The following is a 14,688-nucleotide window of genomic DNA, read 5'->3' as shown; positions in this document are numbered from 1 at the left end:
CTACTTCTCCTTCCCCACTTGCTGTGCAGCAATGCTTCTTTTACCTAAGCTAAAGATCCCTGGGAAGCCCAAAAATACTGTGGGGTCTGTTCATCAAGAGGCTAAAGATTGGGACATGCTGAGTTTGAAACATATAAGGGGATCAGCTTGTACAGGCTGATCGACCCAGTTTGACTCAGACGTGCCCTTATGAACTGAATGCTGGCCCATGAGGGTGTCAGCTGGACACCCAGCCAGATTCAGAGGCATTCTGTTTACCTGTGTGCTTGTGTCTGACTGCAGTGTATTGTTGCTCTGATGAACTGATTCTTGGCATATAAGGGTGTCAGCCTCTCCATGCTGATCAACCTGGCCGGGTCAGGCGTGTCACGTTAATCTGTGTGTGTATAACTGATTTGGTAACTGGAGGAACCCAGTCCCATTGAAACTGAGTCCTGCAAGATAGCTCCATTGAGGGTGAGGACTTGCAGAAGGGAGATATACAGCTCCGTATAGAAACACAAGCAGTACATTGATAAAATTACCAAGACCCTAGAAATGTATCCCTAATAAATGAGCACACCCCAAAGCAATGGGCAAATCTAGTAACAAGCTCATAGCGGCCCATTTGCAGGAGATGCATGATGCTGCACAAGTCACGGTGCTGTAGGCTGGGTATCAGAGGATATATTGTTGCTGCTGGTCACTACCAGTGAGAACTGGTGGAAACAACTCATGCTTGGAATCTGGGATGAAGAAGAGTGGAGGCAAAACTCTAGGATATCTTGTGACACATTTATGAACCTTTGCACTGAGCTGTCCCTTGTGCTCCAGTTGCAGGACATTGGGATTTGACATTCGTTGTCCATCAAGAGAGGCATAGCCCTGATTTGGAAGTTGGTGAACACCGACAGCCTCTATTCTCTCACCAGCCAAATTGGTATGGAACAGACAATGGTGATGACAGCTGTACACAAAATGTGTGATACCATACTTGAGGAGCTGGGGCCTCAGTTTATTCAGCACAGGACCCTCATGAGGTCATCACTGAGTTCAAAAATATGGGCTTCACGAACTGCACAGGGGCCATGACCCACATCCATATTCTGAGACCCCTTCACTATGCCACAGTTTATATCAATCATAAGGGGTTCTTTTCAGTTATATTCCAGGAAGTCATGTACCACTGTGGGATGCTTCACTAACATCAGTGCTGGGTGTTCGGGCTCGGTACACAATGTAATCAGAAACTATTTTCATGGAAATGATGGAGAGTGGAGGAGTGGCACTCCCACTATGGATTTAGGCAGTCTGACCATTCCCCCACTGATCAAGGACCTGGCCTGCCTGCTGCTCCCCTGGCTCATGAAGCCATACATCAGCCAGCTGGACCTCAGGAAGGGGGCAACTGTGAGTAGATGTCTGATTGTGAAGGGTGCCTGAAGACACAATGGAGGTCCCTGGGGTTTGCCTTGAACTCTGGCTGAGAAATGTTCCCAGCTTCTTGCATGTTCCACAATATATATGAGACGAGCAGGAAAACCTTCCAGAAAACCATGCCAGCTCTGGACAGATCCACACTGGGGGAAGCCCCAAGCACTTTGGATGGCACCTGGGCTCAACCTGCACTGCCAGTCAACTGTCCTGAAAAGAACCACCTCCAGGCTGTTCTGATCAAAGAGGCCTTGGCTTTCTGAGACAATATTTTACCAAGTGGGAGGGGGTTTAGGGGCCCTTTGATTGTGAACCCTTTACTTGCTGTGATGTACTTTAATATGCTTTTCCAAAACATTAGTAAACATTTTTCAAGCTAACTTGGAATTTGCAGGTAGCAACCCTGCAAGATATGTCCTGATGCTTCTTGTGACTTCCTGTGCCAAAACCAGCTGCAGACTCATGGAAAAGATAGCCAATTATGATGGCTTCCTAGGAAAGGTGTGTATGACTCCATATGTAGGTGAGGGTTTGGAAGCTTTCCTACATCTGTGTTACAGCTTCGTAGCTTTGCCAGATCTCATAGCAGTGAAATTAATAAATGATCATGTCCTAAACTAGGATCACCTTGTTATCCCCCTGACAAGGTCTCCCCTAAAGAATGATGCCCTGTCTCATGCCCTGCCCAAAACTTCCGAGACCACTGTCCCCATGACACTAAGCTGTGAGGGGACCTGAAATCTTGAAGGATGACAGTTTTCACTGCCACCTGAAATGGCTGTGCCCAGTATCCCTGGAATGACAGAGGCAGCTACCATACTGGGACCCAACCAATGAAGCATTCCCGGTGCCAGATTAGTCCATGCCTTGCCCCCAAGGAGAAACATATAAGACTGCCACCAGTCATATCAACAGTGTCTTTGGGGGGCATAGATGTAGGGTGGCATTGTAGTGTGATCTAAACTTTCCCTCCTCTCAGAGTTTTACCCCCTCTGCCACATCTCTGCTCATGCTCATATGTGCCTATAAAAAGCCTTTGATTGTGTATTTCTGCATATTGTTACCCTGAAAAACTTATCTGATGGAGATGTTGGATCCTGGTCATGTGGGCAGGAGCTCTGCTGAGACCACCCCTAGGTAATGGCATGTGAAATTTAACCAGCAGCAACCAATATGGACCAGAGTGGAGGCAGCTTCCCCCAAAACCACCAAAGTATTGTAATGTGCATGGGATTTCTGGGTGGGGGGGTTGGTATGTGTTGCCAACTGCCATTGCTAGACAAATGGTCTAGACTGGGGCAGGTGGATTGGGTTTCCTCCAACTGCTTTGCATGCATGAATTAACACTTAAGTGGGGTTAACTCTAACTGGCCTAACGACTGAATGCCTTAACTAGCCTTTGCAGTGCCTATGGTTGTTGGTGTCCCTGTCCTAAACATCCTGAAACTTCATGCACTTGATATAGTGTGGATCTGTTACCAGTCCTGCTGGTGCTCCCAAGCCACCATTTGGGCCTCAATGCATTCACAGACTGGTTCTGTTAGGTGTTCTTCCCACCCTTGGTAGCCTTCAGTGGGTGCTCAGGTGATGCCATGTAGGCTATGGTTACACATCCCCAGGACAGACAGGGATGTCACCTTGTGGTTGGTACCACCCCCCTAGGCAACACAGTTTGGGCAAGGGGATAGATCAGTGTTTGGAGTGAAAGTAGAGGGGCTGTGACTGGTGCATTCTGGGATGCTGGAGAACCACAAATTGCTTATATTATCTCCATGGAGCAGGCCAATGTTATGTGAATCTGTGTTACTTAATATGAACTAAAGATACTCCTCACCCTTAAAGTTATAAGTTTGCTATGATACGAGTGCATTTAGCATATGTTCTACTGCTTGAGTGCATGGATGCTTATGTGTTAAGTGCATTTAACACACATTAAGTGTCCCATGTGACATGGCCCTCAGTTTCTCCCTTTATGGAGGTGGAGAAAGGCTTAGAACACTTCAATGGCTGAACGCTAGAAGACAAATGAAAACACCCCCAAACCTTATGATTAAATCAGTCTTCCAATTTGGGCAGGAGCAATTTAATTCCTGATTTTTAAAAAAAATTTGGAAATACTGCATATATACTGTGAGTGCACAACTATACATGTATGGAAAGCTTCATCAAATTTAATCCCTCCTGCATTTATAAAGCTATGAAGTTGGCTGGAGTGCTGTAGCAGGCAGGGTAGAGATGTACTCTGTTGACTAACTAAATTAGAGATGAATAAGCTTCTGTGAGCCTGAGCTCACTTTATCAGATGCTGTGAAAGGGCATGCACAAAGCAATCTATGATGGTCCAGGGAAACTAAATAATTATGTATAACTGGAAGAGATGTTAGACCTCTCTGGAGTGCAGGGAGGTTAGAGATGACAAAAATTAATAACTTTACTGTGCACTGAACACCATGGACTAAACATAGACAATGGTTGCATGACTCATCATAATTTAACTGGTTTCTCTAACCTCCCTGTACTCCACAGGTAATAACAACCCTTTTCCCTTCTGAACAGTTTTGTTCTTTTACATAATTAGATTATCTATTCAACGAATCTTCTCTTGTTATGAATTTAGTTTTGATAATTTATCTTTGCTCATAGTTTACAGCCCACCTCCACTCCTTTAAGTGCTTCTTTTCTTTTACAGCTGGAGTTAAACATAAGCCATTCTTTTAGCTTGTATTCAGCTTCAGCTATACCTGCTTCTTTCCCAGATCTGAGGAAGGGCATTTTGTGTTCAAAAGCTTATCCAAAATCTCTTCCAACTATGCAGTTGGTCCAATAAAAGATATCATAAAAAACCCTTGCTTTTGTGAAATGTATCTACAGTGAAAACTGCTTACATATGAACTATCAAAATACTTCACTGGGTAAAATGGGGAAAAGCTTTCTTTCAAAAGTTCTTTTGTAGGTAAACCCTAGAAACCAGTGCTATCTAACAACATGCATTATCTGGCATTCTCTCTCTAAATTTAGAGATCTCCATGTTTTTTGTTCTAAGCAAATCCTTTACTTCCTTACACTGCTTCCCCACCCACAAGTAAAATTAAAAAAAATAAAAAAGAATGAACACTATCTTTGATTCAATTCTTATTCCCCATATAATATCAAAGCAAAGATCAAAGCAAATTGCTGTCATGTTTTAATTTACTAAAAGCACTTCTATGTATGCCTTTCTAGAAGAAAATCAAGTGTGCATATTATTTCAGGAAAATAACCTCAGATTTTTTATTTTTGCTTCAATTTCAATTACTTTAATTCTCATTTCCACCTTTAGGGGTAATATGTTTACAAGAAAAACATGGGGAGAAATTTTTCAGTGTTATAAGTGGATAAGTGAATTTCTAGTAGTATAACTGAAATCTCTTGAGGTATACATGGAATAGCGATGAGTCTCTTTGAGATATGACATTCATTCCCACTCACTCAATAAGTGCTTCATAACTCACTTGAAGGCTATGAGTTCCATATATTAAGATCTAGGCTTAGAAAGAAAGCCAACGCCTTTCTTTGCCTTCAGGCTCTAAAATTCACATGGGGGTACTTTTTCGGTTTCAAAATTTTCAACGCATGATAAACAATTCAAGAGACAGCCAAAAGTTTATACTCCAGTACATACATACACACATATATATATATATATACACACACACACACACACATACACATATATATATGTATGTATATATATGTACACTTATAAATAATACCCACATATATGAATTTTGTATCTGTGTAGCACTGTAGATGCATCTCTCATTGTACATGTATGTTTTATAGAGAGGGGAAACAAAGGTGCATATTGCAAACTGGATGATACCATGGACTATTACTTCATTACAGAGGTTGCTTAATAATGTCCATTATATGACTCTGTTTCAAGTTGCTTTTCACATTTCCAGACTTTCAGACTAAACTTTATCGGTCCCATACCTAGTATATTGGGAAAAATTCCAATCAAAACAGTTCAGTTGTCTCGGAGAACAAGACTGGATAAAAAAAATAGTTGGGTAGGAGGAGTCACTGTTAAAATTCTATCCACATTTTCTTTGGAAAGCTCTACTATCCCAAACTTTGGAATGAAGACATAAAATTTGGAGCATATGCAGCCTTCGTGTCAGGGATATAGTTTTTGCCACCCCCATGGAAATTTGTCCAAATTTAGCCACTTTTTAAAATTCAGTTTGTACATGTTCAGTAGCAACTTCCCAGAACTTGACATCTAAAATGTTCAAAGATTAGAGCTTCGCTGAGCATGCTTGAGCCTCTCAGAGCTTCTAATGCTTACCAGGCTGGGCATGCAACACCACCACAGAGTGGCTGTGTTCCAGTCCACAGCTACTTGGCTACACAAGCAAAGCTGGATTTTTCCTGTGACAGCTGGTGCAGGCTGCTCAAGCTTGTGGTGTGACTGGGCATTGGAACTGAGAGCAGAGAGCCTATCTTGGTTCTGTTCTGACATAAGCAGTATTAAACTGGCTGATTGAATTGCAAAAGAAACATCAGGAAAGGGCCAGGGACAAGATTCTTAAAGAACAGGACTAGAGGCTCTTATGGTGGTAGTGTAGAGAAAGGGGTTGCAGTGCTAAGGGACAAGAGATTAAGACTGGCTGGGCAAGGAGACCATGTCTAGAAGCCAAATAGAATAAGGTGGGGGACGAAAAAGGAGTCAATGGGCAAAGAAGAAACTGACATTAGAAAAAGAGCCACATCCGGTAGTCTGGGACTGAGAACAGAGGGAAGACAGATCTGTCAGAAGACAGGTTATTGGGAGGGGCGAGAAGGGGACTGAGACTGGCTGGGCAAAGAGACTGAGACAGGGAGTCAGAGGATGCAAGGCTGGGTATAAGAAGCCTGGGAAAAGAGGCTGGGAAACACTGGGGACATTGAAAATGTGCAATGCGAATGGCATGGTTTGGCAGCACACAGAGTACTGTAGAAGAAACTGGGACTTCCTCAACAAGGAGAATGAGATCCAGGAGGAGACTAGAACAGGGAGTCTAGTGAAATGAGACTGAGAAAGGAGACTGAGTCCATCAAGTGGTCCAGAAGCTTAAAACAGACTAGAGATTAGGACTGCTTAGGTGAGGAGATTGAGACTGGGACAATGCACCAGTGGTGAATGAGATAGGGCTAAGGCAGGGACAGTGGAAGAGATAGGGGAGAAGGGCTGGATAGGTAGAGACTGGGTGCTCGCTGGTATACACTCCTGACACTAACTAAGCCTCTGCTATCAATTCTTCCTTCCCTTGAAACTGGGACACCTACTGCTGCTGTCAGTTACTCCTTTAGAAAAGTGGTTCTCAAACTGTGAGGCAGGCCTCCCCAGGGAGGTGCAGTGTCACGTCAAGGGAGGCATGAGCTGTGAGGTTTTTTTTCTTTTCTGAGGAGAGGGCAATGCTTCAGGCAGCAGGTAGGGAGGGGGAGCAGGCAGGGGAAAGCTGCAGCTGGGCACAAATACAGAGCACAGGACTGGGGCCAGCAGGAGTGAGGAGCTTGAAACACGGGGCTCATGCCCAGCAGAGCAGCAGGAGTACAGAGTCCAGATCAGGGCTTCAGTGGAAGTGGCAAGGAGCCCGTGTAATAGAGCCAGGCCAGCTTGGCCCCACTCCCTGCTTTCCAGTGGGGTCTCAGCAGCTGCACATGGTTGCAGGGAACGGAGCCAGGCCACTGACTCCACTGCATGGGGCTTCCCCCCCCAGCAGTGTGTGAGTCCCGAGAACTACACATGAGCCACCAGAAGCCCTGCCCAATGGAACTGGGCCAGCCTGGCCCCACTCTCTGCCACTGTGTGCAGCTCCCAGAACTGGCCGAAGCCATGTGCCATCAGGGCACTCCACCTGCACGGGCCATGAGCAACGCAAAGGCCAGTCTCTTGCTGCTGCTGTTGCACCATTGGGGGGGGGGGAGGAGGGGGCGTTGGCACATGCACACCGCCTCATACCTATACGCACACCCTCCCACCCACACACGCACTTCACAAACTGCACACCTTCTCCCACACGCACCCTTTCCCTACCCCCTCTCACACACACCCCACCATACACCCCCCTCCCAACCAAACCCCACACACTCAACATACAATAGTAATACTTTATTTCGAGCTAGTATGCAATTGTTTCTATATATGGTACGCCTACACATGTAATCAGGGCAAAAATATTTTTTGAAATTAAATTAAAAATATTTTAAAAATAAGCAGCATGCTTAGTGAGAAGCTGCTTAAATGCAAAATGGATCATTTTGTGACAAAGGGAGAAAAGCATACAACCCAAGCCAAAGAGAGCACAGCAGCAGAGGTTCCAGCAAAAAGCAAAGGTTGAAAATATGACAAAGTTATGGGGAGGTGCAGTCATTTTTTCCATTGCTCAGTTAGACTCACTATGACAAAGTTTGAGCATCCCTGCATTAGAGCAAGTGACAAAGCTTTATATAGCGAAACTGAAGGCTCCAGGACCTCCTGAATCACCGAGTTCAATACAGGCACTGAGAAAACACCACTTTTTATGGCCTGTCTGGCACAATCAACATCTGGATGACTCCACCAGCTTCACTTTTGTAAGGCTAAAAGGAGAATAAAATAAGCTACTTCTGAATGGCCCTGGTAGACTCCTCTACAATAACTGAGGGCTCTGCTGTGACCAGCAATTCTTCAGTACTTATCAAAAGTGGTCTCCCCTGAGATATTTGCTGGACTTTCACCAGAATTTCTTAGGACCTAGAATTTGATCTCTGAAACCAGGTCTACTGCAGCTACCAAGGGTGAGGATCTCCTCACTTAAACTCTGCTATATTACCTACATCTTACTGAACAGTGATGGAGGTTCCCTTGCTTTATTGGACGTTAGTTGTCACTGTTGTCACCAGAATCAGAGCTCTTATTGACCAAATGGACCCTGTAACATTTGGCCAGCACAAAAACCTGCCCACCTCACAGGTCCCCTTTCTCTTGTTTATCTCAAGCATGCCCTACAGGAGGCATATCATCTGGCCCTCGAGATCTTGAAGTCAGGCCTTAACCTACAAGCCACTCACCAGTTTTTCAATGAGCTACCAGAGCCACATGATAAAAACTATATACATTCATGGTCTATACAGTTCATTTACTTGTCTTCTTGTTCCTTTCCCCTTCTCTCCACCCCCCAACTAAGTGATCAGATCTTTTACCATCAGTGAATGACAAAGCTCATATGGGCCAGCCTTTAGTCCACTTTAAGTCCATGGCCTGTCATGTCAGTGGTTACTCTACAGAGCTCTGAACACAGGAATGTTTTGATCTCTGTTTACAAAGTTTCTTGACACATATCTTTTGTGGGTAAAAGAGATCCTGGTATGTATACACATGGGATTGCAGTCTTTTTTCTACCTCCTCTAGGAACTTCTGCTGAGGATCTGGGTTCATTTTTCCCCTGCACTTTTTTTTAATTTAGAAGCAGTCTACCAAGGGACCCAACCCTAGCCAAGATGAGAGGCTAAGGCAGAGTAAGGAATCCTTGGTGACTGTGAGGACTACTTCCATGTATTTGTTTCTATGGGTCATTGCACAGAGTATCACAGGACAATATCCATTTAAGAAGCAATGGATACTTTCCAGGCTTTCCTGTTTCATGTCCCATTCCAACTTATGAACCTGACCCACATCATTTTATTTCCATTATTTGTCCTTCAGAATCTTGTGTGTCAAGGTCCTGAAACCTTCCCAGGATAAAAAAAAAAAAGCCTGTGAACTAGAGGTAGAAGTACTGTACAAAAAAAACATGTGAAGTAATTCTGTATTCAAAAGACTATATACTATAATGTATACAAACAAGGAAGAACTAGTAAGACTGCATAGATAGGTTTAATTCCAACTTTTTTTTTTAGCTTTAAAGTGCTTCACTTTGCAACCGAAGCAACATTCTTTTAAAAGAACACACAAACACGTACACTCAGGTGGACTGAAGTAATACCGATGTATCCCATGGCCAGGCAGAACTATAAATGGTGACTTTGTCACTACAGAAAGAAGCCTCTCTGCTTTTTGCTTAGACCCGACAGCCATAAGGAAGACATGCAGAATTCACATACATGGAAAAAATGATTTCAGGTATCTAGCAGAGATTTCCATGGTTCCCTCTGAAACCTGAAAAACTGGACTCATGGTAAATAGGGAACCAGACTTTGCAGGTGGAAATATATGAGAGAAATTACATTAAATGTTTTACAATTATCTAAAACATTAAATAGCATATGCAAGATACCTGAGGGTGGTGTGTGTTTTGGATATCTTACAAAACTGCTGCTTTGCAGCAGGGTATTGCTACTGCTGTGTAATATGGATTCATAAATTCAGGCTGATAAAACTTTTATAGTGTTGCAGGTAGTAACTCTTTGTATAATGAAAGAGAAATAGACTGAATTTTCAGGCTGCATCAGACCAAAGCACAAACCGAGTTTCAATGCCCTGCAAAAGCCTACTTTCTTTAAAACTTCAGGACTTTCAGCTCAAGCACAGGTGCCACTGTATCTACTAAGGGAGGCACAAGTCTCTGGTAGTTAGAGCTTAAATGATGCGTGTCAAGCTGACATTATACGCCTAACTATTAGCCATATATTCAGTATAACTGCTTTAAGATTCAGCAATACAATTCCAAATCTAACACACATATGCAAAAAGACCTTAATGCCCAATGAAGTCATTGGGAGTTTTTCCACCAACTTCAGTGAGCTTGGGATCAGGCCTTAAGTGAGGAAGAATTCAAGAGTATCAGAAAGTGCTATGTAACAGCCAGACTACAAATTTTTACTCATATAAGAGATCAATGGGACAGGACCATTCTCAAGTGAATAAAGATAGCTTCTAGGGGTTGAGCTTGCAAGACAGTAATTTTTCATACTTCTGAAACTCTTCATTTCATATTGTTGTCAAACAGCACACTGTCTTTGAATCAAATGGGAATTTAAAATGTGTTGGATGGATTGGATGCAAGTGGATTATACATTTTGTGGTTTGAACTGCTAATATGCCATTCAATATCCTTTTTAGCTTGTTTTTCTAAACATATCAGTACAGTGTATATGTAAACATTAAACTTCAATTGAATATTAAATGGAGCACCACATTTTAAAAAGTATTATATTCAGTAGTCCATCGAGATTTTGTAGATTTCCACTGAGACTTTGTAGATTTCCTCCCCTGAATTCTTCTACTAATTTTATATTATATATATATATAAATATATGCAGCTTCCTAACACTAATTATTCTCATAATTATAGATGTTAAAACACGTACCTGCATTTAACAAAGGTAAGTTGTCTTTACCACTTATAGTTTCAGGGGCTGCACATTCACAAACCAATGCACACTAAAAAAGAAAAAGTATAACATATTAGCATAAAAAAGTAGTCTTCAGATGCTGCTGCAGCAAAATATAAGCCAGTATATATCTTCTGGGCAAATATTTGACAAATTTCCAATCCTAGTGGTACTATGAAACATTTTCATATTTAAGTGGGTTTTTATTGTTAATTCCTATTTTGCCTATTTCCTTTATATCTTAGCCATAAGAAGAGGCCTTAGTTTCAAATCAGAGCCAGGATAGAGAAGAGGGCAAAGCATGAAAGATTGTCCCTAAATGCAGAAAACAGATGTTGCCAGCAATACAATGGCAGAGCACAACATTTCTGACATGTAATACACATTCAAGAGCTCTCATTCACCTTGGCTTTTGTGGAAACATAGCAGGCAGTTCCATAGTTTAGCACAAATGCAATATTAAATAGGGGGGGAAAGATGAAGACTAGAGGGACTATTTAAAATTTAAGTTGCCACTTGTGACCAAAAGAGTTACTTAGAAAACAGAACAGAATCATTTTGGGGAGTAGGGTTGTGATTACATGAAAATTCACATGAGTTACAGTCAAAGATAGTAATTTTCAGTTTAAAATGTAGTGTGTCAGGACATGATTTTAGAACACTTTATCTGTTATTATCATCATCTTCTAAAACTGTTTTATCTAATAATTTCTACTGCTTATAGTACATATTAGTGTAAGACTTCTCTGTGGTAGCTGGTTCAATCCTGGCAGCATCAGGGAGGGAGAGGGTTGAACTGTGAGGCTAGGGATAGACATTACACATAAACTGTTTAAGTGATCAAAAACTGGTTTAAACCTGTCACAGAACAGACATTCAGTGCACATAAACCAGTTTGAAAATGGCTGAAACCAGTTTGAGATAAACCTGGTTGAATGTAGTATCAGACTTAACTAATTTGGGTCAAACCAGTTTATGCAATGTCTGTCTTATACCCCTTGCTGGTTTAAATTAAATCAGATTCCCCCAGCATCCCGGCATGCTCTCTGGGCTGGGCAGGACTCTCTGCTCCACAGCTGGACTGGCCCCTCCTCTCTGCTCCCTGGCTGGAGCTTAGCAGAGACTTACAGGCACAACAGGGTCTGCTGGCTTCCCCCTGCCCCCTTTCTCCATGCCCCCTCTGCCACACCTCACCACTCGCTGCTTAAGCAGAGATCCCGTCCTCCTCTCTCGCACAACACAGACCGTGGCCAGCATGTGGTATGCTGGCTAGTTTTGTGTAAGGCAGACAGGACAGTGTCCACTTAGGGCATTTTGGAGCTAATCAACAGCTCACCTGGTAATGTCCCTGCATTCTTTACTTTAAAAAAAGCTGTTTAAGTTGAGCTTGAACTAGTGAGTAAGGTTTTGTTTTCTGATGGGCTGATAAATGCTGATAACAGAGCTGACAAACGCTCTGTTATCAAGCAGGGGGGAACCCCACCCTAATCACAGCATCCAGCCCAGGCCTGGCCCCAGCTCAGCTCAACGCTGTGGAAGGGAAGGAACAGCTGCTCTAGTGCCCCCCAGCTTCCAGTCTGAGCTTCTGCAGGCATGTGCTGGCATTTTTTCAGTCTAGAGGGGATGTCTTTGCAGTTACAAAGTGATTTAGTCTAGTCATGTTAGACTAATCTGCCAAGATTGAATCAATTCAGACTCAGGCTTTTTGAAAGTCTGTCCCTAGTCCAAGAGCTTCAGTCTTTCCTGCCTACCTGTCCACCAAGGCAGCTGGAACAGCTGCACAGCAAAGAACATGTTTTCAACCAGATCGAGTGCCTACCTCTCTCAGAAATATACACAAATCACCAACAATGACAAGCCACTAGCTCCAATTTTGAGAATTCCTACATTCTTAATATCCTATGAACACTAAATTTGGACATGGCTGCTCTTAGCTTTTAGGCCATTGACAGATGTTCAGTTGAAAGCATGGTGGGATCTAATTCATGATTCCAACAACCATATTTCCTGCCATGCCACACATGCATATGAATGCCACATGACAGGAGGCATATCTGTGGGATGAAGGATTAAATCCCAATCACCAGTGCAGAGGGAGGCCGAGGTCATGATGCCTGGCTCCCCTGCACTGGCAAGTAGTAAGCTGACTGCCTGGTCTGCCTGTGGCTTCACCACTTAGCTGTTTGGAACTCCTAGCCTGGGAAAACTGGGATTCTGAAGGGCTCCACTACACTCTCAAGTGCTGAACACACATTCAGTTTCAGCTGCAATGGGAACAACACACAAAGTTATTATACATTTTGTTATTAAGTTAATACATTTATTGTAATAACTTCGTGGCTTATTCCATGTTTTATTGTAAAGCTAATTACATGAAAGTATAACGTTTGCCAGGGACCTCAGTAACAGATCCATCACGTTCTGTTACCATCACATTCACTTTCACACACAACCACTAACATAATTACCTTTCCACCAAAAATTAAAAAATAAAAAAAATCAGTAGTTGGAAACTGTTTATAAAATATGAAACTTCATGTACACATGCACACACGCACATACTGAGTAATAGTCATATACACACATATACACACGCACACACACAAAAATGCGTGCCTCCTGAACATGGTGACCACCCGCAAGCAGCGGTGGTGGCAGGGGTGGGGCGGTGGGGAGTGGGGACCGCCCACAGCTGCCGTCTGCGCTGTCGGCAGCAGTGAGTGGGGACCGCCCACAGCTAGCGGTGGCTGCGTGAGGAGTGAGTGCCCTCAGAAGTTGACAGTGGCCAATCGCAGGGGGTACATCCCCCCTGTGCCCCCCTTATGCATTGCCTATGTATATATATAGCATTACTTCTTGTGAGAACAATGGCAAAGCAATACAGTTATTACTAACGACAAGACACTGACACCAGAGATGTAACTTTAAATTTTGATGCCCTGGGCAGAAAGGGAGTGGGGAGTAAGTAAGGGGCTGTGGCTGCAGTGGCCTAGGCTGCTGCTGCCTTGGTGCAAGGTCACTTAAATGGGCTGCAGCACCAATGTAGGCCCCTGGGGGCTGCCATTCTGGCACCCACTCTGATTTACTACGTGTGGCTGGTCCCCCAGTTGCCCTCCCCTCCCAGTTAGGCCATGGACTTGCATCATTAAACCAGAATAAAAGAGCCCAAAAATTTTAAACTCATGGTTGATGAAAAAAGCACCAAAGAATGACTCGTTGATCCTTAAACATATACCATATGTTATTGCACCTGTCTTTATTATTCTTCATGGCTCAAAACAATTACTAATATGGCATTACATAACACTTTGAGCAAGTAAAAATGTGTTAATGAAATGGCTTTCATATGAAAATAAAATAAAAAAAACCAGCCAGAGGTATAACAGACCCTGAGTGCAAGCAGCACACACTGCAGGAACAGTGGCCAGAGATTTTCTGCCACTGGGAGAGATGTCATCTCCTTTTCTTTTTTTTCCATGGACACAAGTGTTGAGCAGGAAAGAAAATACTGGTTTCCAAAGGCAACAAAGGAAGTGACATTTCCCACAGCAGCAGTGAGCAAGCATTTGCTGCTCCTGCATGGTAATATCTTCATATAATCAAAATTACTATGGAGCAATTATCAAAATATTGTCTCTTGATGAGCCTAAAACATTGTTTCAATTTTTATAGTACAGCTGAAACCTAATCTTTCAGCATGCTTCCTCCTGGAAAATGGTGAAATTCCTACTTTCTGGAAAGATTTGGCCCAAATGAATATGTCAAAATCTCAGAATCTTCTACAGGATGATATTTCTGTTTTTTTCATCAGCTCAAACACTACCTTATTTCACACACAGAAGTTATCTATCCGACATGAAAGCTATTACTAGAGCAATTAATATTATTTCCCATGAAAACTATGTGTTGTTTGAAATTAATAAAATAGTGCATAAG

General features: G+C 42.9%; 1 protein-coding gene across 4 annotated transcripts in view; it reads right to left on the bottom strand.

Moving 5' to 3' along the window:
- Nucleotides 1-14,688, bottom strand: part of INPP4B (inositol polyphosphate-4-phosphatase type II B) — a 606,962-nt gene that overhangs the window by 197,768 nt on the left and 394,506 nt on the right. For all 4 annotated transcript variants that reach the window (XM_059722033.1, XM_059722036.1, XM_059722037.1 and 1 more), the window contains exon 11: nucleotides 10,729-10,801. In XM_059722033.1, coding sequence (XP_059578016.1) covers nucleotides 10,729-10,801 — 73 coding nt within the window. The remainder of the gene's footprint in view (nucleotides 1-10,728; nucleotides 10,802-14,688) is intronic.

The sequence above is a fragment of the Alligator mississippiensis genome, chromosome 2 (genome assembly GCF_030867095.1).
Source record: "Alligator mississippiensis isolate rAllMis1 chromosome 2, rAllMis1, whole genome shotgun sequence".
NCBI classification, from domain to species: Eukaryota; Metazoa; Chordata; order Crocodylia; family Alligatoridae; genus Alligator; species Alligator mississippiensis.
The sequence above is the reverse complement of the archived record's forward strand: the minus strand, read 5'-3'. Positions and strand labels throughout refer to the sequence as shown.